Source organism: Meleagris gallopavo, chromosome 15, assembly GCF_000146605.3.
Source record: "Meleagris gallopavo isolate NT-WF06-2002-E0010 breed Aviagen turkey brand Nicholas breeding stock chromosome 15, Turkey_5.1, whole genome shotgun sequence".
In the NCBI taxonomy this organism is placed as follows: Eukaryota; Metazoa; Chordata; class Aves; order Galliformes; family Phasianidae; genus Meleagris; species Meleagris gallopavo.
The window spans coordinates 8308113-8326289 of record NC_015025.2 but is presented as its reverse complement, the minus strand read 5'-3'; the positions used below and the strand labels follow the sequence as shown (position 1 = coordinate 8326289).

General features: G+C 43.8%; 1 protein-coding gene across 1 annotated transcript in view; it reads right to left on the bottom strand.

Annotated features, from left to right (window-relative positions):
* The window catches only part of ERGIC1 (endoplasmic reticulum-golgi intermediate compartment 1), a 57577-nt gene extending 39463 nt beyond the window's left edge, over positions 1 to 18114 (bottom strand). The window contains exons 1-3 of the mRNA XM_031555653.1: positions 17962 to 18114; positions 17035 to 17137; positions 13140 to 13176 (exon numbers count right to left, since the gene is read on the bottom strand). Of these exons, the coding sequence (XP_031411513.1) occupies positions 13140 to 13176; positions 17035 to 17137; positions 17962 to 18114 (293 nt within the window). The remainder of the gene's footprint in view (positions 1 to 13139; positions 13177 to 17034; positions 17138 to 17961) is intronic.
* Positions 18115 to 18177: the final 63 nt, after the last annotated feature.

The window sequence follows — 18177 nt, the reverse complement described above, 5'->3', positions numbered from 1 at the left end:
ATTTTGCCTATAGGATGTGGAGTTACATACATACATGAAAAGTGAACAGGTTTTACTTGCCCTCAGGTCAGATGTTCCTGTAAGTACTTGCAGGAAAAATTCCAGCAAGCCTCAAGGTTCCTGAAGCATTGGTCACTTGGAAGAGTATTCACATGCTGGGAACAGAGAGGAACCTTGTGCCCTCTCTATTGCAAAAGCTGCCTTACAGATTTCTGATACCAGCATATTCAACGCAATGGAAGGTATTACTAATATTGGAAGGAGACTGGACGTTCAGAAGTGTACCAGTTACCCCACAACACAGTGAGACAGACTGTACTGTGCTGTGAATAACCCTTCAACACACTTGTACTTCCATACTAAACAATCGTGAGAAACCAGGACGTAGATTTCCAGCACATTCATCGCCTCAAGTAACTGTGAAGTGAACTCAGCTGGCAGTATTGTGGAGCAGTTAACCCCGCTTTCACAAAGGCAGACATGACTTTGCACTTACAAAGCACAGAGGCACAATTTCCACAGGCCAGCCAGCAGGTTATTTATACCTGGCTTTTGGCAACTTTCTTCCTTTGCTCAGAAAGACTTGTAAGGTGAAGGAACACCTCTGACTCCATCAGCTGACATAGCCGTAAGTATGGAAGCAGCAAGAGTTTTTGCTAGGAAAGCTCTTCCTCCAGGTCATCAGATCCTCACAAAGGGAGGGCTGGACCTCGCAGTACCAGAGCACAAGGCTAAAGATAGCACTGGGCTGTCATCAGTGTTACAAAGGAATTTCCTGACGCATCCAGTGTATCTATTGTCTTTTGTTTCAATGGGCAGCATGGATGCAAACAAAGAAAGAAGTTATTTTGTTATGTCAGAGTTCCATGGAACCAATTTTCATGACTAGTGTCAGGGAATGCTACAGTTTTTTCCTATCCAGTGCTGAGGATATAACCAGAAATTTTCTCATCTCCCTGACAGGAATGTCAATGAACTGGTCAAACGGCATCTGTGAGCATGATCCTTGTGCAGAGTCCCACTGAGAGGCTCAAACAGAATCCACAAACCCTAAAATGGTGAAAGGAGATGGGAGATAGAGAGAGGGCTGTCTGATGGATGGGTGTGCAAGAGGCCTCTCACCTTGGTCTCATGTGACTGCAGTGACACAAATGGATGGCAGCATGAAACTGTAGATGGGTGCACTTCAGTGGAGCCAAATGAAAGGAAGCACCAGCAAAAGTCACGTGGACTTCAGACTACATCTAGACTGATATAGATGTTGCTATTTAAAATTTCTTCTTTGGATAGAAGTATGTGCTCCTCCGGTTGAGTTTCTATGGCTCTAGGAGACTCTGAACAGCACCCAGTTGTTTCACTAGGCACAATCAGATGCAGCAGCACTCATTTGACTGGGGCAGCTACAAACAATTATGTCCAAGGCCAGCTTGGAGGCCAGCAGAGGCAAAGGTAGGTCAGCCCAAGACAACAATGCAGGTTGACATCACCAGCCCTGTGGTGATTCCTGGCTTTCCTTTCAAATCTATCAGACTGACAGTGCAAGATGGGTGACAGAGAGGGCAGAAGATGCGTACCCAAACACTGCATTTTCTTTGAGCGTGGACGTTTCAAATGCCTGCCCTGGGAGCAGAGATGAGCTCCCTCCCACAGCAGGAGCTACTCCAGGTAGAGCATCCTGCACAGCATGCTTCACATGCACCTCAACAGCTTCAAGTCTGGAGGTGAAATATTTCAAGAAATTAGGTAATAAACACATTATCCTGTTGAATATTACCACCTCCCTGAACAGAATAATCCTTTCCATTATCTTGGGAGTCTGAAAGGAGCTTCAGTATAATACTACAGTAGCATCTCTGTAAGATGTTGTCATCTTCCTCAAGAGTAAGAAGCAAAAAACTTGAGGCAATACAAAAAAAATCAATACTTGTAAGCACACAGTGAAGGCTGAATTTGAATGCTGTGTAGCAAAGAGAAACTTTGACACGAAAAGGAGCTAACATCAGAGAAGGACAAACAGAGTTCTTCAAGTTCTCAGAATTTGTTGCAAGCCTCAATTGTGCACAGCCCTCACCAGGGCTAGAAGAGGAAGAAAACAGAAGAGCAATGTGTTGGCCACACTACCTGAGGCGTACACTGTGAGTACAGCTTATAATCTGCCTGTGCCACTATACTAAGTCACTGCAAAGAGACAGTAGGCTTCAGCTATCTCTGCAAAGCACTGAAATGGACCTCTGGAACTAGGAGCAGGGGAATGTTTTCATGTACCCTTCTGCAAGGTCTGTTTGCCTAGATTTAACTCGGGGGGCAAGGGAAAGTTTGTTATGCCGCTCTTGGGACTACATTTTAGATTGTAGTTAACAAGTAGTCAAGCAAAAGTGCAATACATTCATGTTGCACTTGGTCATGGAACAAAATTCAGGCACTGCAAGTCGGCAGCAGATTAATTTTCTTCCCTTACCACCCCTCAAGTGACTCAAAAATTTAGCTTTAATGTTCACAGATGGGAAAAATATTTTTGTGCTTTAGACAGATAAGTATTTTTCCCCAGAAAAAAAAAAAGGAACATTTAAACACCAGTCTTCCCTCCAAACCATACTGGCTCTGTCACAGGTAAATCTGCAGAAGGTGTCTCCAGGACACAATCATTCATTAGAGCAAATGACATTTCTTCTGAAAAGACAATTTTTAATAAGTGATAAAAGCACTGATATTCCACATTTAGCAAGTCAACAGTGGCACAAATACATCAGGTCGTCTTAGCAGCAAGGATCCATGGCTCTGATTTACACAGAAGAATGTGGGTGGCTAAACAATGCTCAATTCCTCCACCTCCCATGTTAACTGGCATTTAAAAGCAGCACCTGTTTTTCAGCAGACTCCACGTTTGATGCCAAGGTCACTAATTTCTGGTGACATTAGTCACTCCCAAGGGCTGGCCCGGTGCACAGTGAAAAACAACCTTAATTCTACAAGACATCAGTAGCTCTGATAGCTTACTGAAGAATGTGGTGTTACTGAACCAATTTGCTTTGTTAACAACTCAGCGTCCCTAGAAGCAACCTGCAGGCACCACAAACGTAACAGCTGAAATGCAACTTTGTGATTTACTTAGACAAGCAACTAAGGATTCTACAGCAGATTCAACTAAACAAAGGGGGGGACTATTGAGTATAAATACAGCAAGGTAACTTTGAAAATACTGTAAAGACTCTGTTGTTACTAGAGCAAGAAATCAGAAGAATTGCAGAGCCAGAGTTTGAATTCCAGCATACCGCATGTTGGAGGCCTGGTGTTGGACAAGCGTCACGGTTGTGGCTGGGATAGAGTGAATTTTCTTCATAGAAGCTCATATGATGTTGTGCTTTGGATTTTTAATGAAAGTAGTGGTGATAACACACTGATGTTTTAGTTGTTGCTGAGCAGCGCTGTGCAGAGCCAAGGACATTTCAGCTCCTTGTGCTGCCCTGCCAGCGAGGGGCTGGGGCACACAGGGAGCTGGGGGGATGCAGCTATGACAGCTGACCCAGTCCAGTCAAAGGGACGTCCCATACCATGTGGTGCTGTAGCCAGTGATACAAACTGAGGAAAAGGAGGAGGAAGGGACGATCAGGGTGATAGTGTCCATCTTCCCAAGAAACAATTACATGTGCCGAGCCATGCTCTCCTGGGAGGGGCTGGATATCTGCCTTGCTTTGCTCATGCACACGGCTATTGCTTTGCCTAGTAAACTGCCTCAAACCACGAGTTCCCAGTTTTGTATTTCCAATTCTCCTCCCCATCCCACCTGGGGAGAGTGAGCGGGCAGCTGGGTGGTGCTGAGCCGCCTGCTGTACAGGCTCAACACGAGCAGGGTGCATCGTAACCCATCATACACAACATCTCCTGAAGAGACAAGAAAGGTTGCTGGGAGAGCTCCCAAGAGACAAAGGGAATAAAGAGATAAGAAAAGGCCAGCTGGTGAGGTCTCCCAGCCTGAAATGTCCCAAAGAGCTTTTATGGTCAGGGAGAGCTCTGTACCCTATTGCTTCCTTCTTGGCAAGTAACATCCCTGCTCAGAGAAGTAGGAGTGGCAGACAGAAAAAGCTTCTGCCCATGTGCTGGTAGTGCCCTCACCCAGCTGAACAGTAAGTACCACAGCTACAGATCAGAGATACATTCAAGTACAGTATTGCTGCTGTTTTTTCCTATTTTTCAAGTCCTTCTTGCAAACCAAAGAAAAGTGAATCAGATTATGGCTGCAGGCCTCAAGTAAAAGCAGTCCAAGAGGGCTTGATGTCAGTATTTCTCCACACAGACGCCAATTCCTGACTAGCACAACAAAGCTTGCCTGTTCCTTACAAAGTTCATTCACTGTCTACTCACCAGTAACTGAGGTTACAACACAGAACAGGCAACTTCTACCGTTACACCCTGTACCCTGAGCTGTGTGTTCAAGAAATATAAAACACAGGGGTATCTCATGCAGATTAGGCACTCATTCTTGGAGGGACAAAGAGGGACAAAGAGGGAGCTTTTCACCTACAGAAGACAAAGTGCTCTATTTGTTGATTTCAGGGTTTTTTTTTTTCAGATGAGTGGGAAAACCACCACACGGTGCACTTCTAGGAACATCTATTGAATCAAAACAACCACCACAGACTGCTTTTGATGGCAACTACGTACACTGTGGAAGGAACTCAAGGAGCAGCAGAGCTATCAAACTGCCTTGGACAGCCACACTTACCCCTGCACACACCCCTTGTTCAGTAACAGCCATCCCAAGGCAGCTCTGTCTGCAAACAGTTTAGAAAACATCTAGCATCCTCTTTTCTTTTGAAGTATCTACTATTGAGACACTCTAAATTAACTCATTTTTTAGGATGCATCCTTCTGAATTACACTATACTCTTTAATTACTTCATGCAGACATCAGTGAATTCAGCCACCTGACAATTTTTATTCAGATGCCAAAGAAGAGACAAACCATCTTTAACTCTTGAAGGATTAACCTTCCCTGGAGACAGGGATTCATCACTCTTAATGCTCTTTTATTCTTCTTCTTACCATTAACCTATCTGCCTCCTCGAAACCTTCTGTTTCACTGTTGTGTTACAGACATATGATTCAGTCAGCAGAGATGGTTGGGTTCAGTTGCCCTTATTTGCCTGCTATAGAACCGATGCACAAAGACAGACAACTGGCTCTTCCCATAAGTCTACGTAGCCGCATCTATTTTTAAGTTTGTCATTTCAAGACAGAAAAGCTGCATTAGCAGTTCATGAAACCAAGGCAGGTGTCAAGTGGGGAGAAGAGAATGAGCATGCTTGACCCCACTTTAGGAATCGTGTTCAAGTGCATGCAAAATGAGCTGGAACAACAGCACCGAGTTTTCCACCAGTCCACAGCAAAGCGTACTGCACAACTTTCCTTCCTTCTATTCCTGCTGCTACCACATCTGGAAAATGCATCCCTGGAGACAGCAGAAGAGTTTATGGACCGTGATTCACTCAGTACCTGCTGCTATTAAGGCTCTTAGCAGAGATACCACTTACAGCTTAGAGTTCTGCAATTCGCTTTGCGTGAAATGTTTTATCATTTATAAGAAGGACATGGGAAGTAGGAAGAAACTCACTCACTATAAAGTTGGACCAAGTCCATCTGACATTCAAAGACAACCGCGTGTAAACAGACTGCATTTTGTCTCTCCAGGAAAATGTTGCAGGAGGTTGGTGTTACAGAGGGAAGAACAGCAGTTTGTGACTATGTTTGTCTCAGGACGTTCCTTCTGCCCCAACCATCAGTGCAGGTTGGAGGCAGAAGACAGTAATACCAAGCCTACACTGGATACCTTCTTCCCAAATTCATGGAATCAAAATGAATATATCAGCACACTGTTGTCAGAGCAAACTCATTCAGGCTGGAAACTGATGGCAGAAGGGAAATACCCTCCTTGTAGTCCCAGCAGTAATCGTAGAGAAACCTTCCCACCAAAGGCAGGCAGCTTTGTGTCAGGGAATATTTACACCTTAGTGATATTCCGCTTGGGCAAAGAGATGTCCATCACCTAACGAGAATCAGAAGAACAAAACATGTAAGCAAAAACCTGCCTCCCCAACAGCTTGAGGTATTGTGGAATCTGTGCTCACCAACACTTCTGAAGTTTCAGGAAGCAACCTAGCAAAAATGCTGGGTTACTGAAAGCACCCACTGAAACCCCAGTAAGCAGCAGCCCCATCCACCTCCTCATGTTCCACAACACAAAGTACAACAGATTCTCAGGCTGTAGGCACGAGATAGAGAAGGGAAGAAATTGCTGCCCCAGAGCATGAGTGCTCTGCTCATCTCAGTGCTCCTTTAACCAAGTCAGACAGACAGACAAACTCCAGTACTACCAGAAGAACAAAAGAATTTTAACCAAAGAAATCAAATCATCCAGCTAAGAGCTGGAAAAAAAAAATTTTCACTAAAATAACAAAGCTGTTTAACAGGCAGCAACCATTCCTCTGTTTCCTTGGGTCACTGCTCTCTAATAATGGCTCGGGGACAATTCATTCCTGCTTGTCAATAATACTGCCTTCACAGCCTTCGAGCACGGAGCAGTAAGAGCAGGCCTGATATCAACGGCCAAATCCAGGAGCTATCACGCATTCAGCTGTAGATTGTGAGCTTTTACCCTTTTTAGGAACCACTCACCTCCCAAGGAAACAAGCAGGCTTATACACAAACAGCCTGCTGCCTCTAACACAGGGTGGATCCCTCCAGCTTTGTTCCTTTTCTCTGAAGCATGTCTGACACTCACAGTAAGATCTCTAAAAGCAAAGCTGTTGCTTATGTATCATGAAAAAAATAAACCCACCAATTTAGTTTTCAGTCTGACTGTTCAAGCCAAATTAAACACCAAGGTAGAACAAACAGCACAGTCAGGTTTGCACACATAGTTTGCTCTTCTGATTAACAAAAAGCCACCTACTTAATAAAATAAAATCTCAGTCACCCATCTGAAGTTGTTGAGGGGACCGTTACCATTAGCAGCTGTTGAATCCATACCTAGAGCCACTGTGACCATATCCAGAGAGAAAAAGATTATTCTCTTTTTTTGTTAAATTGATTTTATTCAACAGTATAACAGCAGGCTGACTCCTAAGATACAAGAGATGGCCTGAAAGACCAATTACCCCACTGCGTGTACCTACCGATAGCATGCCTGAGATTATCGAAATAGTCAAGGAGATAACCCCAGAAGAGCTGGTACTCAGGACAATGGTGATCAAGGAACAAGGAGGACAGGTCTCTCCTCTGTCTACTGACCCAGATAGGGCACAGACGTCACCAGGTTCCCGTGGGTGAGGCAGGAGTGCAGCCGGCACAGAAGGACACAGCACTTGTGTGGGTGGCGTCATGCACCCCGGGTGTCTGAAAGCTGCTACAAAACAAAGCCAGACCTGCTCTGACTAACAGCTCAGAGCAATTCCCCAGGTTAGGAAAGCATGAGAGGAGAAAAGATGCAGTTTCTGAGCGATAGGAAGGAATGGAGACCCCTGATTGACATGGAGAAGGAACGTATCTGAAGTGCTGCACTTCCTCCAAGCTGTGTCGGAATGCCAGAGGGTCTCCTCCTGGGGAGCACGGGGAAGAGCATGAAAACCAAACAAGATCTAGGGAGTAGAAGTTCTGTCAGAACTAATATGCTTGGCTGATTCTATTTAAATTTTAATTGGAAAAGAATCATAGAATCACAAGGTTGGAAACGACCTATAAGATCATCTAGTCTAACCGTCTTCTCACTACCACTGCTACCACGAACTAAACCATATCTCGCAGCTCCTCATCCTCTCAGCCTCTTGAACACTGCCAGGGACGGCGACTCCATGACCTCTCTGGGCAGCCATTCCAGTGCCTGACCGCTCACTGAGAGAAAAAGTTTTTCCTCGTGTCTAAAAGCTTTGAGAGCAGCACGCCTTTTTAAGTAAGGACCTCTAACTCTAAAAGCACTGACTTCCACCTGTCAATGCTTTTTCAACTTCTTACAGTCTTGGTTGTAGCTGTTCTAGACATAAACCCAACATTGTGTTCCACAGACTTGTCAAAGATCTACACACCTGTAAATTCACTCTACTGCAGTCAAAAGGAAGTTGACAGATGCCTTATCCTAATGCCTTTCCCTATACACACAGAGGAAGCATTATTTTTCAATTTTCAGGTAAAATATTAGTTTAAGATTTCTTTCAGAATTCCTGTTTTCAGATGCTGCTGCTTTTCTGTCTGTCCAAAGGCAAGTACCTCTCTGACACCTCCACAAGAGGCTCTTGCCCAATCTAGCAGAGCTAAAAAGAAGCAACTCTGCTTCCAACAAAACAGAGAAATCTATCACTCTCTTTTATAGGCGGCGAAGAACAATTGCAGGAAGTCAGTGGCAGGAGAAGAGAATCGGAACGGCCAACTCTGAACTCTTCTTTTTGCAATTGTTAATTCTTTGTTTAAATGAAATTTCTCTGTTTCCTGTCTGACAGCAGATGAGAACATAATGTGCAGAGAGCAGCTCAAGACAGCCTCTGGGACAGGGCCACGCTGCGACCCCAGGGAATGGACGCAGCAGTGGGAGCCAACAGAACTAAATTCTATTCTGCTCCCAGCACTGACTCACTGTGTAATTGCTGCTCCACTCAATTACATCTTTCTACTTCAGCTTCTTCATTTTGCAGAGTGGCACCTGGTGACATCTGTCGGTTTTTCACCAAACATGTTGAAATCTATAGATGAAAAACTCTACAAAAATATGAAGTATTACTGATCAAAGCCACGGAGTCTTTGAAGGTCTCCAGAAGGAAAGCTCTGGGAAGATGTTTATGCAAACAAAGAAGATGTGAGGTGCAGGAGCCAACTGTCTCTGTTCAGTCACAGGGCTGTACCTAGAGAGCATGTCTGTGGACACTCTTAATGAGGAACACTTTCCTGAATTGAGACCCAAACTTTGAAGCATGTGATCTTGTTAATGGAAGTTTACATATGGGAAGTAAGCACATAATATATAACTACTGAAGTCTGACCCCAAGTGCAAGTTCAAGGTGCAAATTCAGATTCAAAGCCCAACTAATAAACTGATACTTGTAAATACCAAGCCGTTATTAACACATTTAATAAGATTAACACCTGCGTAACAGTAAATAATACAAACAACATTAAGTAATCAGCCAGTCCTCATTTACACACAATGGGGCATTAACACAAATACTGCAGAAGTTGAGCTTTGATGAACAAACACACAGGGCTTCAAAATCACTCTGGAAACTGTTTAATCCTGAATTACTTGGAGCCAGTTCTGGTACACAAAGGGCTGGACAAGGAGGAACTAATGCAGTTTTAAACTAGCATATCTATACTGCAAGCAAGAAAAGACTGGAAGTTTTAAACTCTGTATGACTTACATTTCATCCTCACATTACACCGTTTTTCAAAGCATAATCCTCCTGTATCTTTTTTTTTTTTTTGACCTTCTCCACACTTGAAGGCCAAGGAGTGAAATGAGGGAATGATTTTCCTTGCCAGCCAGCTCCTCCCTCTTAATTCGAGTTCCAAGAACATAATGAAACTAACAGAGGAAGTTTCTGAAACTAGGAGGAGCACTAAGAATGAGAAAACAAGGTTAGCCAAGAGGACTGTCATTCATTATATAATTCAGCATTTAAGTAACTGGACATTTAGAGAAAGGGGCCAAAAGAAACACGCTCAGCAGCAGCTTCTGTGGCATTATGTCATCTGGGCTTCTGGTTATTTAGCAGGTACAGGAAAGATTTTATATGTAGAAATAACAAAACCATTTACTTCTAGGACAAAAGACTACGAATCCCCACAACACTTGCAGAAAGAGGACACAAAATGAATAGATCCTGCTTCCATTCATACAGATTTATTTGCAAGGAGCTATTCCTGCTAGTTTCTCCCTTCAGCCAGGCTCCTTCACTCCACTGTCCTGTTCTGCATAATACCTTTTTGTCAACTGTGTTCTAAATTTTGCACTCTTATTCTTTTGGTGCATAAGGACCTTGTTTTCTATTGCCCAGGAATACACAACAATGGGTATTTCTGAAATACCCCAAAAGTGAAAATTATTTTAGATGCCACTAATGAATGGAAGGGATGAAGCAGTATGCAGTATAACATGGGTTGTTTTTTTTTGTTTTGTTTTTTTCCTGAATAAAATGTTAGGCTCAAGCATATTTCAAAGGTAATTAGGAGGAAGAATGTATTTATAATCTCAGAAACTCAATGGTGGAATCTTGCCAGCAAGAATCTTATTTCCTTTTAGGCAGCGAGGCAGGTGTCAAAATGAAGAATGAAAGAGAAATGTATTTTTAATAAAGTGAGCAAACTATACTTTGCTTCATCAAAACAGGAGAAAAATGTCACGAAGAAAAAATGTTCAAGTAAGGGGACTGGTATTTAAAGAGACCCAGCCCTTTGTTGGGCTGAAAGCAATTGGACATGTGGCAGTACTGTATTCTGGAGATCAGAAAGAGAGAAGGGGGGAAGAAAGATGAGGAACAGGATCAAACATGGTTCTCCATGATCTAATTAAGTTATCCAGATACCTTAAGTAAACTGCAGCCATCCTGTTGCAGAGCCTCCATCCCTCTTAAGCTCAGAAGTTCTAGCTCCTCGCAACTCCCCAGCACATCCCAGCATCCCCCAGCCCTGTCCCTCATCCATTCCCTCTGTGAGCCTCCAGCTCCTTAACTTCGCTCCCTTTCCCAAGGAAAGGCCCCTCAGCACAGAGCTTCTCTTCCCTGCCATGCTCCCCCAGCTGCATCGCACTGACCCACAGCTCCCGCTGCTCCCAGTGCTGCTGGCCTCAGTGCCTGAGCACATCTCCTCTTCTCCTCAGCTCTCCCCACAGACAGAGTCCTGATCTCCACAAAACTCAAACTATAATTTCCAAGAAATTACCTATGTGGAATTCAGAGGAAAACTAGAACACATCCAGGGGGGAAAAAGATACTTTTTTCATAGTTTCTAGAAACCTCAAATCATTAAGACTTTGTTTGTCTGTTACTGCTGAACATCTTCAAACAAGACACAATGAGATTAAATGAGACTAATGTAGCATCAGAACGTTGTGCCTTTCCTTTTTGAATGCTGCCTTCTGAGAGCTGCACGCCCCAGCTGTGTCAGGACAGCAAATCTGAGATGGCACTGCACCCCTCTACATAACCCAGAACTGCCTGAAGACAAATAACCTCTGCCAAAGAAAAGAGGAGGGGGAGAACAATAAAGTGAAGAAAACAGCTCCATCTTCATAAGGCTTCCTCTTAAAAGCACGAAGACCAGTCCACTCTCCACTGCATGACAAATTTTTCTGTATCAGCAAGAGAATTCATGAAAGTGACTGATTCAGAGCCTCCTATTTGTGTTCCTATCTAAGAGAATTTCTGTATACACTTCTAGAACTTAGTGCTATTTTTTAGATGTTTATAATTGTACTCCTTATGAGGAAGTAGAGCTCGAAAGTAACATCTGGCTTCCACATGAAGTGCCTGGTTTTGACTCAGCTGTCAAGAATTAGCCATAGTGATCCCACCTTGCCAGAAAAATGTGACTGACAGACCCATCATACACCCATAGTATGCAGTTAGCACCCAGCTGATCAGCACTTGTGGTCAAGATGCCACACTCCAGCAACCAGATTCAGAGGCCAGTTCAGTTCAGTCACATTTGATTTATTGATATGGAATTCTGAGATTTCACATGTATCTGAAAATACGGTCCTATTTACATTATTGGCAGCACTGGTCCTGCAGTGGCCTCTCCAGCCTTCTATTCACAGTACACAGTGCTCTGTGGACGTGGACAGCAATTAAGAAAACAAGTGGTCTGCCTTAGGATATGATTATTAAATAAATACTAAGCAATCCTGAGAGCCTGGAATTCTGCTAGTAGCCCTGCATGCCTGTCTATATTAACACAGCACTTTGATGTCTCCTGTACTAAAAGGCAATCTGTGTTTCTGGCTTATCTGGACTAAACCAGATACATTATTGCATTTGCAAACATTACTTTAAAAAAAAAAAAGGCAAATCAAAAACCATGCAAACATGCTCAATTCACACATAGTCCATCTAACTGCAGTCTTCACTGGTGTACACTTGCCATTATCACTACTGAAATACTCCAACGTTTCAGGGTAAGGAAGGCCTGTAGATCGCGACTAGATTGTTATTAATAGCTTTTTGGCACAACAGTTTTCCATTCTGGGGGCAGCTGCCTTGGTACAGGAATACCTAGACATTTCAGAGCTTGAGCTTGGATACAAGACAAAAAAAACAGATGATTCCACTACTTCTTCCCTCATCGCAAGACTGTTCTTTTCTTACCACCTCTGACATTTGAATTACACACCTAAAAAAAATACTCCTGCATACTTCAAAATACAAGCTCAACAACTTCTACAGCTTCTCCCTCCGCAGCGTTGCTTCAGCTCTGTTTACTGTGATTCAGTCATTTTCACAGCAACGAACTATGATGCCATGAAGAAAGCATCTGTGTCATCAACGAGGGAACAAAGCAGGACAGTTAAAGTTCAGAAGGAACAATACAGAACTTTACTACAAAGCCAGAATTTAACACTCCTGTACTTAACTCAAGAACGATTTTCCACTCCAGCTATTTTAAGATAAATAACGTATTAAGGAGACTTAAGGAGAAACATTTACACGCATGCACTCTATGTATAATTGGTTATTTGTGGCACAGACATCAACACGCTCTGTCTGTACAACTGCTGTGTGCCCAGCTGACTGCTATGACTGCAGAATAATCTTTCAGGTGCCCTCAAAGGGCTATTGTTGAAACGCAGTTAGTCATGGCACAGCCTGGCACCAGCCCGGCTCTGGCGGTTACGTAAGGCAGCAGCCCACGAAGCCTTGTTTCACAACACACTGAGGTGGAACACGCTTGCCAGGAGCATGCTCACAGAGCCACCAGTTGCTCAGGAACAGGCAGCTGTCAAGCAGCTAAACAAAAAAGTGCAGTCCCTGCAAAGTGTAAAGAGGCATCTATCTAATCAACGCAGAGCAGTGTTTCGGCCACTGGCTATAAATGGCTGTGGTTTGTGGCCGTGGAAGCGAGCGCGACCACACACAACTCAGTACAGGGCACATGCAAACCTTCTCGATACTGCTGCATGCACACCTCTAAGCACAACTCATCCAACGAGGAGAAACCATTCCAGCTGGCTGTGGCCGTCTATTCTTCTTTCGTGTCCTCCCCACGATCTTTCAGCCAAGAACAGGTGATACCTGCTGCAATCACCAGCGTGCAGTTCTACAGGAGAGACAGCTCATTTGTAAAGTAAGTTCAGCAAGTAACTTTGCCAAATTAACCACTATGTAGTAACACAGCTTGTTAAACAATGTGCTGAGAGGGAGTGCAGGTGGATGGAGCACAGAGCACTATGATCCCATGAGAAACACTGAGCTGCTTGAGACTTCACAAAGGGATTGCAAATTAAACTCCTGAACAAATATGTACATTTCCACTAGCATTTGACAGTTGTTAGACAGTGCCAGAATGTCACTCAGCATTTTTCACGGAATCACAGCACGGTCGGATTGGAAGGAACCTTAAAGATCACCCAGTCCCAACCCTGCTGTAGGCTGGTTGCCCCCCATCAGATCAGGTTGCTCAGGGCCCTGTCTTACCTGGCCTTGAGCACCCACAGCTCTGGGCAGCAGCGCCAGTGCCTCACCGCCCTCTGAGAAAAGAACTTCTTCCTAACGTCTCACCTATCCTTGTTTTACAACTGGCAAACACTCACACATAAGCTGAACAACTCCCCTAAAAGTTGAAGTGAGATTTGAGGTGTTACAAGAAAGCTTTTAAGTTGTGACCCTCACAAATCTGTCAGAAGAAAAATGGTAGGATTATGAGAGAGAGCTTTGCTCCTTTCCTTAAGCCCAAAGACTGAAAGCAAGCTATTTTTCTTAAAGCTTAGAAGTGCATGAGAAACTGTTGTCAAAGGGGTAGCTTAGGACTGAAAAAGATTTTTCTCCTAAGACTGCAGATTGCCTACTATCTGCCAGCCTGATCTCACTAATCTGCCTGGGAATCAAAGGAGGACAAACAGAGCTCCCTGATGCTGCTGAAGCAGTTTCTATCACCAGTTTCGCAACCATGCCAGGCCAGTTGTCTCGGGCATCAGTTTGCCTATTAGCCATCACAACTCGTAGGTCGAAATTAAAAACATTCATAATCACACTGCCTCTCCTGAAGGCACTAATGCTGAAAGTGTGTCAGTTTCAGCTGACTGGATGATTGGACTTTAAAAAAAAAACAAAAACACAAACAAATGGGAACCAAAGCAAGGACCTGCCCATGGCCCAGAACAACCAGAACACTATTCAGCAGTCAATCAGAATAACCATGTAGAACATATCATTTATTACAGATTTACCAAGGAGCAGCTGACTGTGGGCCCCATTGTGCTGTTCAGAGGGAATAAATCTGCCACTAAGAACTTCCACTCTAAATCAGCACTTAAACCAAAATCCCTTCTAAGCCTGGTTCCTTCCTTCTGACCTCTAAAATCCAGGTGCAGCATACTGGTGAAAAACAGTACTTCATTTAGGCTACTAAGGCAAAAGGGGAAAAATACAACAGAAGTCTTAATCAAAACATTGTGATTAGTAGTGAGAAATAAAGTCTGAAGTACTTAGTTGAATATAAAAATAAGGATTTGCAGATGTTTGCTTTCTGTGCTGAAAAAGTGGTCAGGGCACAACTGAGAATCGCCCCAATTAGAATAAAAACTTGATTTCGGAATCGTCTATTTTAGTTTGTCTCAGTCCAGTTACAGCTACCAGAATAGTTGAGAGGCTTCAGAAACTGCAATAAAGCCATCAGTAACTGTGTCATGCAAATAGGCAGATGCTGAGAAAAACCATCACATTCAAAAACAACTGAACTTGCAGCAAGTTTCTCCCTACCATGTCCCTTTCCAGCACACAAAGCCACTCATTCATTACTCCTGTAACTCAGCATGAGAGCAAGCTGAACTCCAGCACTGCTGCTCTCCACTGAAGCTAAGCCTTCGTGCTGAGCAGATCACGTAACATGTGAGAAATCTTCTGGCCTGCAATCACCATTCAAGATTACCCAAGCTATACAGTTTAATCTAATTATGATTTTAGCAACTACAGAAGCTGCAAATAAACAAGTGACTCTCCGTCTTAAATGCTCAAGGGCAAAGCACCCTCTGCATTCCACCTGTGCACCTCAAAATCCCCATACAGGTATGGAGCTTTGCCGAGATGAGCGCTGACAAACCAGGGAAAGGCAAAAAGCAACAATGTGTTGATGAAAAAGGCAAGAAGCAACAACATGATTTACAAACTGAGAGGAAACCAGGCCTTCTGTACGTACAAACTGATTCAGAAGCTCTGCAGGAGGGCTGATGTCTCGTGCCTTGCACTGAACAGATCTGTACCAAAGCCTCCAATCTACAAAATAAAAACTTGATTCCTTATTAACATCAAAAGACTGCAGAGATCAGAGCATGTGAAATGCTTTGAAAAATGAAAAGCATTGGGCAAGTACTAAGGATGATTAACACCCTAACACTCAGAACAAAACAATTTATTCACTTGAAATTCTTTTACTGTAAAAATATTATTTTATTTATAATTTAAATGCATTTTATATTGGCAAAAAGAATAATTGATAAGCTGAGAAAACAAAAATTTTACAGAAAAAGAAACATACAGCATAAGCAATAAAACAAGCTGTTTCCACATCTGATACCAACCAGTACATCTCAGACTCTACCCCAGGGAGACTCCTTCCAAGAAATGGATCCAAGCAGTTTGTGTTCTCCAACTGGGGCAAATTTGAACCCTTAAGTCTATGAGATAGAAAAGATAAAGCCAAATGGCCAGAAATGCTTTCTTCAACTTCAATTGGTGAAGAATAGGGACTTCATTGGTGAAAGCTGCAGCCTTCAGAAAAAAAACCAGTATCTTTCCACTTGGAAACTCTAAATTTTGGACTCCAGAAGATACACAGGTGCAATTGTGTCGGTTTTTTGGTTTTTTGTTTCAATCCTACCTTCTAATCATACATAAGGATAACACACACTTTGAAGCGTGTGGTAAAGACAGAGTGCCAAACTGTACCTCGCAAAGGGAACATTCAGTTGAAATTTCTGACAGAAAATCCCTGCATTTAAATGACAAAAACCTTCAGAAACATACCACAGGTGGAAACTTCCCTTCTCTAAGCCTATTGTGCTATGTTATATCATTGTCAGGAAGTAGCTGCAAATTTTTAATGCATGCATCATTCTTAACCTACTAGAGTAAAACTTTCCAACCTCAACAGATTTTGTTCCACTGACTGCACAGTGATAAAAAAAGCTAAAAGACTATCTCTGACCTTTGCAAAAATGCTGTTCCTGTGCTCTGTTCAAGCTGCTAAAAGAGGAAAACAGTTTGTTGCATATGACACTAGTTTCTCTGTACCATCAAGTTCTTGCCTTATACCAAGCACAGCCTTTAAAATCTTATCTCTGCAGAAAAAATGAACTTCAGTACACTTACACTGTATGAGCAGGTGCTTTGACATGTCTATTTCTAATCCTCCAACTCAATGACAAAGAACTTATTTGCACCTGTGAATCCTCAAAGCGCAGATGGGAACTGATGCCTCTACATTTCTGTAACTCATTAATCCACACTAACTGAGCTTTTATTCAACACCTTTACACCATTCTGAAGCACAGCACAGGTGCTTTCTCTTAAGATGATTACTCTTTGTGAAGCTGCTTTCCACATGTGCATTTTGAGACCCAACAGAACTTACATTTTTAAGACATCTGAAATAACATTTTATCTGCTATTACAAAGCAACAGCCATAACCCAGGATCCCTCATTGTTCGTGTATTCTACAAGTCTGAAAACAGACGGCAACAGGGCTTGCAGCTGGCAGAATGTCTCCAAAGCTGAGAAGAGTTTTTCTACCAAACTTTATACAAAGGAAGAAACAGGGCTCTGGGACCCGGATCCCACATGATTCAGCAGATGCTGTTTCCAGCTTCAGCAAGTTTTCATTCAGAAGCAACTGCTCCATGTTCAACAGTGCCTCACGGATCACATACAAGATCCTGCCATCCTGTATAAATGAGAGGCCTGGTTTAGAGGTACAGCAGAAACACAGTACACAGCTTTTGTAAGGGAGAACGACAGAACTGTGCTATTTTCTCCAAAGGGACAGTTCTGCATGGTTCATGGTGGTCCTACATGCAAAACATGAGGCGATCACAGAAGCATTTGAGTTGGAAGGGACCCTTAAAGGTCATTTGGTCCAACTCCCTGCAATGAACAGGGATACCCACAGTTCCGTCAGTGCTCAAAGCCCTCCATTCTGACCTCTGTTCCTGTCTGCAGGAACAGAACATCCACCCACCCTCTGGGCAACCTGTGCCAGTGCCTCACCACTCTTGTCATAAAGAACCTTTTTCTTGTACCCAATCTAAATCTCTTAGTTTGAAACCATTTCTCCTTGACCTATCATAACAGACCCTGCCAAACCATCTGTCCCCCTCTTTCTTACAGCTCCCTTTGGACACTGAAAGGCTGCTCTCTAGTCTCCCTGGAGCCTTCTCTTCTCTTCTCCAGGCTGAACAGCACCAGCTCTCAGCCTGTCCTCCCAGGAGAGGTGTTCCATCCTTCGGATCACTTTTGTGGCCCTCCTTTGGACACACTCAAACATATCTACATCTGTCCCGTGCTGTTCACACGTGAGCGCAGCACTCCAAGCGAGGCCTCACAGACCTCAGTTCCCAGCCTGGTGCATGTGGATGGTAATCCTAACGCTGGGGTAGAACCTACGTGAAAAGACTCCTATAGATAGGTGCATTCTGCAGGTGGGAGGCGTCGCTTACACAGCTTTGCTTCAGGAACGGCTCACACTCACGGTTATCGCTGCAGCCCCACGGCAGCCCAGGGGTCCCCTGGCTTCGTTTTGGCAGCGCACACCTCGTGCTCGGATCCCAGCGCTCCGCAGGCCTCACCCCGCCCGCCAGGCCCGATCCCCGCCGCCGCCCGGGGCCGTTCGAAATTCCTCACGCCTCCTTTGCACAACGCCATTATATAACGATAATCGCACGGGTTCCCACGCCCAGACCCACTTCTGGCTGCCGCTCCTCCCCA